Source organism: Ranitomeya imitator, chromosome 6 (assembly GCF_032444005.1).
Source record: "Ranitomeya imitator isolate aRanImi1 chromosome 6, aRanImi1.pri, whole genome shotgun sequence".
NCBI classification, from domain to species: Eukaryota; Metazoa; Chordata; class Amphibia; order Anura; family Dendrobatidae; genus Ranitomeya; species Ranitomeya imitator.
In genome coordinates this window covers 50129672-50143642 of record NC_091287.1, presented here as the reverse complement: position 1 = coordinate 50143642, position 13971 = coordinate 50129672, and the positions used below count along the sequence as shown (strand labels likewise).

Genomic DNA, 13971 nt, shown 5'->3' with positions numbered 1-13971 from the left:
GGCTTATACATGAGTATATACAGTATATTTTTTAAGCTTTCTACGACTTGCATGCCCATGTAGATGGCTTAGGAGAGTTGATCCTAATGACAGATTCCCTATAACAGGCCGACAAAATAGCGATGGGACAGAAAGATCGTTCTTTGAGCTTAAAATATCACGTCACCAGCAGCACATTTGGTTTTACATGGAGTAATGAGCTGCCAATAACTATTTTTATGCATGCATAAAAACAACACCTGGCGAACTAGTATTTTGCTTGTGCATTGAATGATTGGAGTTTATTTAAACAGGACAATAGTCGAGAACAAGAGCTCCTATGAACACTCCTTTGCCAATTATTGGCTTGTCTAAAAGGAACATTAGTCTGTTGAATCAAGAGAACTAATATTTAATCTGTAAAAAACTGACAGTCTGGTGGGCAATCAGGGAGTAGATCTGCATAGATGTTTGCCCCCACTCACATACTGGACACATCCTGCACCAGCCACACGCACCTTTGACATATACCGCAAACCCACTCACATCTCCATCCTATCTGGCATTTGCCAGAAATGCCACATGGCCAGTCCTATGCAGCTGATGCCTATAGATATTCTTATTTGTGAAATTCATTTTAAAACCTGATGTAATGAAGGCGGAGGTATACATGTTAACACACACATTGATACTACCATGAATGACTCCAACTTGACAACATTTTGTGAAGCCTTTTTTTTCTCTTTTTAATTTGGGATCTTATATCACAAAATACATGTTTAAAGTTTACATCAGGTAGTAGAAACTGAGATGTCTTCTATTATAAAGTACAAATATCAGATGCTTTTTTTTTTTGCTTTTTATAACTGCTTCCGAAATGAAGACTACATTTTTCCTGTATATAAACTGTACACAAAAACAAGGCACTATACAGTTGGTTATGAGCCCCTTTAGTCTCAAGTATAAGCAGAGGAAAAGAAGAATACAAACTAATGTGTGGATAACAAGCGGTACCGCTGTGGGGGCCGCGGGTCACCCCACACACTGATGCATTATGATTGTAGATGGGGACAGCTAGCTCGTCCTTTTCACTGGACCACTGGAGAGCACAGTGGAAAGCAGCAAATCCACACATGATGTGACCACCCGATTACTTACCACCACATGCAAAGAAAAAAAAAAAAGAAAAATATGTCACAAATGCATATGGTTTACAGACAACCTGGTGTAATCTGCCGGTAGCACAGTATTGGCATTGTATTTCATGGTTTGTGTAAGAACACACAAATTGTACACAGTGATTATATTGCATAGTTAAATACAGTGTTGATATAAATACATTCTATTAGATTGGACAAACAACATTTACAAGAGAACCGGATCCAAAAAATGTCACGTTTAGAGCCAACAAATACTTTTGCATTCAGCGTTAAGTGCACGGTAGATATTTGTGGGGTTCCTTGGTGAAACACTCCTGTTTAGATTGGCTCTTTCAGTACATTTACATTAGGACAGGAGTCATCGGATTCCACACTGGATGTCTGCGACGTCCTTCATTTCAGTGTCCGATCCACATCGGCAGTACATTGTATTATGCACAATGGTCATGAGAGCGAGTGCAAAGTTCTGCGGTATATCAGTGGAGAGGCAGACGGAAGACAAGTGCAGGCTCACAGAGGATCCAGCTAACCGTAAGGAAAGGGAAAGATGATGCCATTTCTCTCTTCAGAAGAGTCCTTTAGCTTTTTTGATGTTGACTTGTTTCCAGGATGGAAGTGTATTGTATTCTTCTCTAGACATTTCTAACGCAATCTGCAAAGAAATTATATCATAAAATGAAGGTTCTGGAGTTGAGGTTTACGGGGTCTTAAAGCAGGTAACATCCTAAAACTGTAAAGGCGCATTTACACTGCACTACTATTGGGAACGAGCATTCCTAGGATCATCATTCCCGATAATCGTGCAGTGTAAACAGGCTGCTGATCCTCAACTGAACAAGCTAAATGCTCGTTGTTCATCCAGTGAAAATGATCTTTTGGCTGCCAAGAACAATGGCCGACCATGTGCACAGACTGATCTATTACTGATCGTTCTGTACACGTATTAGATGTGGTCTGCCTGTCTAAACAGACTACTAAGTCACCACACACTTGCAAATTTGTTCCGATCAGCAGTTGTTTAACGCTGCCGGTAGGGTAGTTACGGGATGTTTTTTTTGTTTTTTTGCTTCAATTGGCTTTTTTTGGATACTGGTCGACTGATACTGAGGAAAAATTAATGGAAGTTAGATCTCCCCTAATAGAAAAAGCCATCTCTCTACTGCCAGGAAAACCAAGGTCAACCACAGGTTTCTCCAAAAGTGAACACATCCACTTGCTTTGTATTAAGCAAATAAAAAAACAAACATAGGCACCGTTTTTATTAGGTCAGAAACTATTCAGATTCTTTTTTTTTTTTAATTGGGATTTTGCATTAAGATCTGTTTTATTAGGTGATTAAAAAGAAAATGTAATATTCCGACTATACACAAAGAATAATAGGTGGGTCGGCAATCCAAAGTGAGCAAGAGCCACTGAGAAGGGGAGCACAAGGACGTAGGAGACGGAGCATGTGACTATAACGCTCTTGGATGTTAAAAGGGAAACTGTCTGCACAAAATTACTGTTCAAACCAAGCACAAGAGCTCGGTGCACCCTTGGTGTGACCGAACTGTTCAGTGCAAATTTCATCTATTTCCGTCCATCTCTGATTAACAGCTCTGACTCTGCAGGAGCCATAGGAATGGGGAGTGGAGCGATCGATGGAAAGCAAGTAGGTGTGTAGGAGCACTGCACCACCTCACCAAGGATGCATTGGGCGCCTCTGCTTGCTTTGAACCTTCATTTTTGTGTTGATAGATTCCATTTCATGGTCAGAACAGTTCTCTTATTTGACACATTCCATAATGTGAGTCATATATGTTAGAATCGGGCCACCATCTAGTCTAACGCATCGGGTATTCTAGAATATGCATGTCCACGTAGTATATTGCCCAGCCACGTAGTATATTGCCCAGAGCCACTTAGTACATTGCCCAGAGCCACGTAGTACATTGCCCAGAGCCACGTAGTACATTGCCCAGAGCCACGTAGTATATTGCCCAGCCATGTAGTATATTGCTCAGCCACGTAGTATATTGCCCAGCCACGTAGTATATTGCCCAGCCACGTAGTATATTGCACAGCCACGTAGTATATTGCACAGCCACGTAGTATATTGCACAGCCACGTAGTATATTGCACAGCCACGTAGTATATTGCACAGCCACGTAGTATATTGCACAGCCACGTAGTATATTGCACAGCCACGTAGTATATTGCACAGCCACGTAGGATACAACACAGAGCCACGTAGAATACAGCACAGACATGTAGTATATTGCCCAGCCACGTATGTAACAGGTTAAAAAATAAAAAATAAACATATACTCACCTTCCGAGGGGCCCCTTCTAGTCCTGTCGCCTGTGTGCCGTGCACGCGGCAGCTTCCAGTCCCAGGGTTAGTATGAGCGCAGGACCTATGATGACGTCGCGGTCACATGACCGTGACGGCATGGCAGGTCCTTCTCGCATAACATCCTTAGCACCGGAACCTGCCGCTTGCACTGCCGAGGACAGCACGCCACGTCAGAGGGTGAGAATAACTTTTTTTTTTATTATTCTTATTTGTAACATTAGATCTTTTTACTCAGCATCAATAGTAAAACGTTGGTCACACAGGGTTAATAGCTGCGTAACCGGAGTGCGTTACACCGCGCTCTGGTAACGCTGGCATTAACCCTGTGTGAGGGCTGACTGGATGACTGGAGGGGAGCATGGAGCGGGCACTGACTGCGGAGAGGAAAGAGCGGCCATATTGGCGCCGGACTGTGGCCGTCGCTGATTGGTCGTGTGTCAATGGTCCTGGGCGTTTTGCCACGACCAATCAACGACTTGGATTCCATGACAGACAGAGGCCACGACCAATGAATATCCGTGACAGACAAAGACAGAAGGACAGACAGAAAGACGGAAGTGACCCTTAGACAATTATATAGTAGAATACAAGTAGGTAGTTTGTTCACAACAACCGATGAACAAGAAATTGCCGGGTAACGATCGTTTCATCGACACAGTCACGCACAATTTAATCCATGTTGGTTCAAATATTTTCTCTATCGGGGACAAATTTCACACTCGGCCGACATTACAGACCCCAATGGTGCGCCATTGCTAAAGTGATCAAGCATTGTTAAATCCCACCCTTATTCTTAGTCCTCCTCGGTCTATAATGCTCGCCGCTGCCTTAGACATGGATTTTCAAGCAGAAATGTATAAATGGTCCTATGAATATGCTGTAACCGCCTACGGTCAGAATACCCCTTTACAATGATTGCCGTATACCTCAAAATCTTTATCGGAGAGATATATTTCAAGCTTCAGTGGGTCCACTCCCTCGGGCAGTGGGCGGGCAAGGACTTCCGCCAAGGGGTAGATCTTTTTACAAAGCTTGGCCAGAACATCCTCCACGAGGATTATCTGATTGGAGACTTCAGCATCCTGTATAAAAACACAAGAGAAAGAATAAATCAACATACAATAACGTGTATATGTGGAATATATGTCAAATATTTAGCGCAGACTGGTTTTTGTTTTTTTTTTTGGCCTACTGTGTTGTGAGTTTTTGGCAATATTAAACCTTTTACTTTATTAGCTCAAAATGTATGAACAATTGTCAAGAGTCCGTCAGAGATCGCAATTAATACTCACTCTTTCCGTGATCTGGGCGATGTCTTCTCTGTGCTCCCAGCTCGGGAACATGTTTGTAAAGGTCAGAGGTTCTAGACCGGCGTGAATCAGGTAAGACTTGGGTGGTTTTTTACTGTTCTTGCCTGAAATACAAATTTAATGTGGTCATAACATGTGTCTAGTGCATATTTTAGTTTTTTTTTTTTTTTTAATTGTTTGTAGGAGTGAAACATTTTCAGAAATTTAAAAAAATAAAAAATGTTATCTATATACATAATTATTTAAGGGTCACTTCCGTCTGTCTGTCCTTCTGTCACGGTTATTCGTTCGCTGATTGCTCTCGGCACCTGTCTGTCATGGCTGTCGCGACCAATCAGCGACGGGCACAGTCTGATTAGTCCCTCCCCTACTCCCCTGCACTCACTGCCCGGCGCCCGCTCCATAGTCCCCTCCACTCACTGCTCACACAGGGTTAATGGCAGCGGTAACGGCCCGCGGTGTAACGCACTCCGTTACCGCTGCTATTAACCCTGTGTGTCCCCAACTATTTACTATTGATGCTGCCTATGCAGCATCAATAGTAAAAATATGTCATGTTAAAAATAATAAAAAAAACAAAAAACCTGCTATACTCACCCTCCGCCGCCTTTCTCGCTCCTCGCCACGCTCCCGGGACCGCTCCATTGCAAGCGCCAGCTTCAGCTCCCGTCCCAGGGCTGCTGTGCGACAAGGACCTGCCGTGACGTCACAGTCATGTGACCGCAACGTCATCATAGGTCCTGCTCACACCAGCCCTGGCACCGAAAGCTGCCGCTTGCAATGGAGTGGTCCAGGGAGCGTGGCGAGGGCGGCAGATGGTAAGTATAGCAGGACTTCAACGGGCTATAGGTGAGTATATGTTTATTTATTTATTTTTTTTTTTAAGTCTCTATACTACGTGGCTCTGTGCTGGGCAATATACTACGTGGGCTGGGCAATATACTACGTGGGCTGGGCAATATACTACGTGGGCAGGGCAATATACTACGTGGGCAGGGCAATATACTACGTGGGCAGGGCAATATACTACGTGGGCAGGGCAATATACTACGTGGGCAGGGCAATATACTACGTGGGCAGGGCAATATACTACGTGGGCAGGGCAATATACTACGTGGGCAGGGCAATATACTACGTGACTGGGTAATATACTACGTGGGCTGGGCAATATACTACGTGGGCTGGGCAATATACTACGTGGGCAGGGCAATATACTACGTGACTGGGTAATATACTACGTGGGCTGGGCAATATACTACGTGGGCTGGGCAATATACTACGTGGGCTGGGCAATATACTACGTGGGCTGGGCAATATACTACGTGGGCTGGGCAATATACTACGTGGGCTGGGCAATATACTACGTGGGCTGTGCAATATACTATGTGGCTGGGCAATATACTACGTGGCTGGGCAATATACTACGTGGGCTGGGCAATATACTACGTGGGCTGGGCAATATACTACGTGGGCTGGGCAATATACTACGTGGACGGGCAATATACTACGTGGACATGCATATTCTAGAATACCCGATGCGTTCGAATTGGGCCACCATCTAGTATATATATATAAGCCATTTTCTTTGACATGTAACTATTTTATCAATGTATATGTGTGAGGGCTTCATATTTTCACGATGAGCTGACATTTTTTCAGATATTTTTTGTTACACCTTTTCATTGTTTTTCTCTACTTAAAAGGGGATATGTGGTGACCAATGGCAAAGCAGCCATTTTGATTTTTTTTTTTTTTATCTGCTTTATGGAGTTTACCGTATAGGTTAAATAATTTAGAATTTATTCCTATATAGGAGCCAATGGTAGATTTTTTTTCTAATGTATTTTTAATTGGGGATAAGGGGAGGATGTTCCATATTTTTATGTCTATTTTAAAATTTTTATACTTTTTAAACATTTTTTAGTCAAGAGAATTTGAAACGGAAATCGTCCAATTGCTTTATATGTACGGTAACACCACAGCTAAAATCACAGCCCATGAAGCTGCAGTGGCAACTGATCAGCACCCGGTGATCCTCTTTCCGTGAGAAGGGGCCATGAATAATCAATACGACTCACCCTGAAGATCATGCGCCTTAAATGCTGGAGTCCAGAGACTAACTGTGGCATTTAAGGGGTTAACTGCAGTGTTCGGAGCTTTGCTCTTATTGTGGTGGTCACAGACAAATGCCAGCTAAATAACAATGCCGGCACCTGCTAGGTATGTGGCAGACTAGGCTTCAGGGCCCACACAATACACTAACACCCAAGATGTCTGGAAGGGCTTTTTTTTTTTCTGGAGCATTTCACGGACATAGTCATCACTTAATCAGTATGTCTTTAGAGTGTGGGAGGAAACAGAGGAACCTGGAGGAAACCACGTAAAACACAAAGAAAACATACAAACTTCTTGAAGATCTTGTCCTTGGTGGGATTTGAACCCAGGACTCCAGCGCTGTAAAGCAACACTGTGCTAACCACTGAGCCACCGAGCATTAAAGGGACTCGTCACCTGAATTTGGCAGGCTATGTAAATGCCCTGTGTCCGGTCCGATGGGCAGTGTTTCCTCTTCTTTCATTCACCCCTTCCTTTCCCGCCGGGCGCAATATTTTCTTGAATTTGAGTAGGTTTCCTCCGTAGTTCACGCGTGCGCAATGCAAGCATTAGTGCGCATGCGCCGCACTATGTCCCGGAACACAGCGAAATACTTCCGGGACATAGTGCGCCGGCGCATGCGCACTAATGCTTTTTGCCTTTGCCCGCAGTTGGGCAAAGCATACTGCGCGTGCGCAAGGCAAGATTGCATTGCGCACACATGATCTACGGAGGAAACCTACTCAAATTCAAGAAAATATTGCGGCCAGCGGGAAAGGAAGGGGGTGAATGAAAGAGGAAACAATGCCCACCGGACCGGACACAGGGCATTTACATAGCCCGCCAAATTCAGGTGACCGAGTCCCTTTAAGGAGAGAAGCGCTATGAATATCACCACCTGGTGAACTTTAATGTGACTGCATCTCGTGGCAAATATTTTAGGGAACAAAATGAGATTTTAGATATTTAACCTCATTTTAAGAGACCAGTAGATTGGCTGTACCCACCATATCTATTATTCCATTATTGTAAGCCATCTCCGACTTCTCACCTTTGCAATACTGTAGCACGGTCTCCATCGCGCTCTTCCTATCTGCATCCCATCGTATCCGTGCGGATCCAGTAATGACGTCTTCTTCAGGCCACCAGCCCTGCCAGAGGTAAACCTCGTGATGGTTGTCAACAAGGAATAGAGCTGCATTAAAAGGAAATAAAACTGGTGAATATCTGTCATAGACAGAACGCACAATCACCTTCACCATAGAAATAATGGCAGATCTGAAGCAAAGTCATAAAAAACGTTAAAGATACAAAATTAAAATGTAGCTTCAACCAACGAGCAGCTTAAAAAAAAATAAAAAAGTTGTTAACCATGATTCTCAATATTAAGCCAATGATAAACAGAAAATGATACAATTAGACAGTTTATCCTGAACAAAAAAAAAAAGGGATATACCGTAACTTTTTTCCATATGATTTGTATTTAAAAAAATTAAAAAAATGAAATCAATCTTGGAATTTTCAGTGGAAAAGTTTTCAGCAGTCTCATTACCATCACAGGAAGTTTTACAATAGCATGTAACATCTCTATACACAGCTAATAAACCAAGATTGACCAATCACAATAGACAATGTCCTCCCTTCACATTGTCTTTTGCACACGCGCATTAGATGCTTCAATAGAAGAGATGGGATCTGAGTCAATGCAGCTAATGTACATGTGCATTCCTTGAGACAAAGTTTAGAAAATCCTTAGTGGCCAATCACAAGATATTTTTTTTTTTTTTTTATACAAAAACTGTGATAAAAAACAACAATCCTGATTAAAACCCAGTAGGTTATTCTCTGATGAAACATTCCCTTTAAGGGAGCACAGGAAGTGGTGAAAATAGGCTGTCAAGCAGAACAATGTCACACAATAAAGTGAAGTGCTTGCCTGGCTGCGAGGCGGTGTACAGGTCCTCCTGCAAGAACGGCATGGAATTTACTACCGACGTCAATCTGGACGGATACATAAATTCTGTAGCAGTGAATTCTCCAGATGAACTACTGAGACTGAACAACCGTGGGGTAAAGTTAAATTTACCCGGATCTGTTAAAACATGGAAAAAAATAAGTATATAGAATTATTAATACTGAATACCAATCAGCTTATTCTACTCGCAGTCCCATGTAAATCACTGAAGTGTCGTCCCTTGTAAATAGCTCACAGCAGTTTTTTATTTTTTGCTGGTATGCAATAACGTGACAGCGTCATTATTACTGTTCGCACTGTTGTGAGGTCAGACTAATATACATATACTGTAACTCCGGTATGTGCACGTCCTCAATCGAAAATGTAGGATTGCTTATGTAAGGATGGATCACGGTATAAGGGTGGAGGCGGCATAGCGGGAACATATACGTAAGGATGGATCACAGTGCAAGGATGGAGACGGTCTAGAGGGAACGTATACGTAAGGATGGATCACAGTATAAGGGTGGAGGCGGCATAGCGGGAACGTATACGTAAGGATGGATCACAGTGCAAGGATGGAGACGGTCTAGAGGGAACGTATACGTAAGTATGGATCACAGTATAAGGGTGGAGGCGGCATAGCGGGAACGTATACGTAAGGATGGATCACAGTATAAGGGTGGAGGCGACATAGCGGGAACATATACGTAAGGATGGATCACAGTGCAAGGATGGAGACGGCATAGAGGGAACGTATACGTAAGGATGGATCACAGTGTAAGGCTAGAGGCGGCATAGCGGGAACATATACGTAAGGATGGATCACAGTGTAAAGCTAGAGGCGGCATAGCGGGAACGTATACGTAAGGATGGATCACAGTGTAAGGCTGGAGGTGGCATAGCGGGAACCTATATGTAATAATGGATCACAGTGTAAGGCTGGACGCGGCATAGTGGGAACCTATATGTAATAATGGATCACAGTGTAAGGCTGGAGGTGGCATAGTGGGAACGTATACGTAAGGATGGATCACAGTGTAAGGTTGGAGGCGGCATAGCGGGAACGTATATGTAAGGATGGATCACAGTGTAAGGCTGGAGGTGGCGTAGCGGGAACATACGCAAGGATGGATCACAGTGTACGGCTGGAGACAGCATTATGGGGGAACCTATATGTAATAATGGATCACAGTGTAAAGCTGGAGGCGGCATAGTGGGAACGTATGTGTAAGGATGGATCACAGTGTAAGGCTGGAGTCGGCATAGTGGGAACGTATACGTAAGGATGGATCACAGTGTAAGGCTGGAGGTGGTGTAGTGGGAACGTATACGTAAGGATGGATCACAGTGTAAGGCTGGAGGCGGCATAGTGGGAATGTATACGTAAGGATGGATCACAGTGTACGGCTAGAGGCGGCATAGCGGGAACGTATGTGTAAGGATGGATTACAGTATAAGGCTGGAGGCGGCATAGTGGGAATGTATACGTAAGGATGGATCACAGTGTGAGGCTGGAGGTGGCGCAGCGGGAACGTATACGTAAGGATGGATCACAGTGTACGGCTGGAGATGGCATAGTGGGAACCTATATGTAATAATGGATCACAGTGTACGGCTCGAGGCGGCATAGTGGGAACGTATATGTAAGGATGGATCACAGTGTAAGGCTGGAGGCGGCATAGTGGGAAGGTATACGTAAGGATGGATCACAGTGTAAGGTTGGAGGCGGCATAGCGGGAACGTATATGTAAGGATGGATCACACTAAGGCTGGAGGCGGCATAGTGGGAAGGTATACATAAGGATGGACGACAGTGTACGGCTGGAGGCGGCATAGTGGGAACATATTCTATATATATATATATATATATATATATATATATATATATAGGATTACCTTGCAGCATGCAGTCATACGCTTTACGATCTCTCCTGCCAAGTGCGTCCCAGAATCCGAGGGGTTCTGAGCCCTCGTCACATTCATATATCGTCACTTTGCTGCTGCTATGCAACCCGGCTTCTAATGGACATCTGTAGGGACGAAATAATGATATTATGGGATGGCAGCATGAACTGCAAGAAATACAACCAGTCATATCGTGGTGTATGAGCAAAATGTCTATTTTTTAACAGTACTGATCATATCGGGTCTCTAAGACCAGCGAGTCTCGACCACACTTCATTTTTCAGCAATTAATGAGGATCCCATTACCTGCACCTCATTAATACCATCCAATATATTTCTGTTGGTTTTTTGGATATGTTCACAGCCTTTTTGCTGAGTTTTTGAAGCAGAAACACAATTGAGAAGAATTTACAGAATTTCCACTCAAAAGTCTTATTGCAAACAAAGTCCAAATAATATTTTTAATTACCGTACTTTTTTTTACTTACATAGCACCATCCTATACCACAGCGCTGTCCAACAGCGCTTCGTCTGTCCAAGGCTGGTGTCAGGTACTGCATTTAAAGGAGTTGTCCGTTTTAAAACTATGTGACTGCGGATTTGTGAATCCTCACATCACCTGCACTGTGCTCTGTCGGGATTCTCCAGCGTCAGCTCCTGGAGCGGGCGGTCATGTGTGTGCGAGTCTAGTCAGAATGTGGCAGGGAGAATATCGCACACTCACACACTCCATGTAGTTTTAGACCGGTAAAGTGACTACTACTGGGATGCAATACTACACAGAACCTGTGGAGAGATGTGGCGCTGTCTATAAAACTGCAGCCAAGTTACTCGTGTCCTGTACAGCGCTTCTAAGTCATCTTCTGTACATGGTTTTATGTATTTTTAAAGGAGAGCTGGGAACTGCAAATAGTCAAGAAAATGTAATAAATTCCTTAATTTCTAAAAGGCAAAAAAACAAACAAAAATAAACTAAATCCGGCTGTGATCTCTAACTCCTATGGCTTCTCCAACACAATACAAGCACTGGTGGAGCTACGGTGCACTAGCTTGGGCCAGGGCGGTGCACTAGCTTGGGCCAGGGCGGTGCACTAGCTTGGGCCAGGGCGGTGCACTAGCTTGGGCCAGGGCGGTGCACTAGCTTGGGCCAGGGCGGTGCACTAGCTTGGGCCAGGGCGGTGCACTAGCTTGGGCCAGGGCGGTGCACTAGCTTGGGCCAGGGCGGTGCACTAGCTTGGGCCAGGGCGGTGCACTAGCTTGGGCCAGGGCGGTGCACTAGCTTGGGCCAGGGCGGTGCACTAGCTTGGGCCAGGGCGGTGCACTAGCTTGGGCCAGGGCGGTGCACTAGCTTGGGCCAGGGCGGTGCACTAGCTTGGGCCAGGGCGGTGCACTAGCTTGGGCCAGGGCGGTGCACTAGCTTGGGCCAGGGCGGTGCACTAGCTTGGGCCAGGGCGGTGCACTAGCTTGGGCCAGGGCGGTGCACTAGCTTGGGCCAGGGCGGTGCACTAGCTTGGGCCAGGGCGGTGCACTAGCTTGGGCCAGGGCGGTGCACTAGCTTGGGCCAGGGCGGTGCACTAGCTTGGGCCAGGGCGGTGCACTAGCTTGGGCCAGGGCGGTGCACTAGCTTGGGCCAGGGCGGTGCACTAGCTTGGGCCAGGGCGGTGCACTAGCTTGGCCCAGGGCGGTGCACTAGCTTGGCCCAGGGCGGTGCACTAGCTTGGCCCAGGGCGGTGCACTAGCTTGGCCCAGGGCGGTGCACTAGCTTGGCCCAGGGCGGTGCACTAGCTTGGCCCAGGGCGGTGCACTAGCTTGGCCCAGGGCGGTGCACTAGCTTGGCCCAGGGCGGTGCACTAGCTTGGCCCAGGGCGGTGTAGAATATTCCCGCACCCCATACTCACTCTTCCTTGATTCTGTCGGTGGCCGTCCTCCCTACTTCCCTGGTGTGGCTTTGTGCTTTGCAGCCATGCCAGAGGTAAATGACGGCGTTATTCACATTGAGCAGTATCATGGACGTCCTGGACCGGAGACTGCTGCAGTGACAGGCCACCTCGATCAGATTGCCCTCCATGGGAACCTCTCCCCGAACACAATACAGTCTCCAGTCACCTGTAGGGGAACAGAGGAGGAAATCACCATATTAAATAGGCAAAGGAAAAAAACTGCGGCTCCCTGGTATCTACAACAGAAATCATCCAAGCAGGAGACTATTTCGATGCAGGAGCAAAACAATATTGTCCTCCCTGCTCTGATATAATCTGTCTGGTGACGATTACCAGAAACCGCAAGTAAAACGTTATATTAAACAACAAGCAGAACATTTTCTATAATAATCAGGACGTACTTTGGGTGTTTTCCTCTTCCTCTTCTCGTCTCCCCGCATGCACAATCATACCCCCATCAAAACACTGGAGGAAACACGGTGGCTCCTTCCCCTGAAGAACTTGGACCTGGAAGATTAAAGAATCTTAGTTTTGCAAAACTTACGTATTTATCTGGAAGCTGGACTTCTGCGGCCGGCACGGACCACGCTGGTGCAATAACATCAATATCACATAGGAAGGAAAGTGATCAAATTCTAAGTTCTAAGTCACTCGGCAGACACTTGCCTGTGCTCCTCGCTCCTCATCCAGCTCGATTGTCATTAACGCCGACGTGCCCTTTTCACTGACGGGTGAATGCCGGCCCTGCCAGAAGAAGTACGCGCACTTCTCTTTGCCTGCCACTCTTACATGTTCTGTCTTCTGCCGCTGCCCAACTATACAACAGAGGAAAAGAAACAGGCTGAAAAGAATACAGAAGTCATGGAATTTGTGCAATTTAGAAGATGAAAACTTTGTACTTCCATCAATTTTTAGGATTTGCAAATTTAAAGGCTATTGCCATCTTCATACAGCATTTTACAATTTATATCTAGAAATAATCTACATAAAACGTGGAGTCATTGTATACATTACTGATCCTGTACTGATCATGAGTTACATCCCATCCTGTATTATACCCCAGAGCTGCACTCGCTATTCTGCTGGTGCAGTCACTGTGTACATACATTACATTACTGATCCTGAGTTACATCCTGTATTATACCCCAGAGCTGCACTCACTATTCTGCTGGTGTAGTCACTGTGTACATACATTACTGATCCTGAGTTACATCCTGTATTATACCCCAGAGCTGCACTCACTATTCTGCTGGTGCAGTCACTGTGTACATACATTACATTACTGATCCTG

At 45.2% G+C, this 13971-nt stretch overlaps 1 protein-coding gene across 3 annotated transcripts in view; it reads right to left on the bottom strand.

Moving 5' to 3' along the window:
- Positions 1-699: 699 nt before the first annotated feature.
- SVIL (supervillin) overlaps positions 700-13971 on the bottom strand; it is a 244113-nt gene continuing 230841 nt past the window's right edge. For all 3 annotated transcript variants that reach the window (XM_069729641.1, XM_069729642.1, XM_069729640.1), the window contains 9 exons: positions 13347-13495; positions 13082-13187; positions 12639-12846; positions 10732-10865; positions 8815-8970; positions 7930-8073; positions 4767-4888; positions 4401-4556; positions 700-1791 (listed from right to left, as the gene is read on the bottom strand). In XM_069729641.1, the coding sequence (XP_069585742.1) occupies positions 1705-1791; positions 4401-4556; positions 4767-4888; positions 7930-8073; positions 8815-8970; positions 10732-10865; positions 12639-12846; positions 13082-13187; positions 13347-13495 (1262 nt within the window). In that variant the 3' untranslated portion in view covers positions 700-1704. The remainder of the gene's footprint in view (positions 1792-4400; positions 4557-4766; positions 4889-7929; positions 8074-8814; positions 8971-10731; positions 10866-12638; positions 12847-13081; positions 13188-13346; positions 13496-13971) is intronic.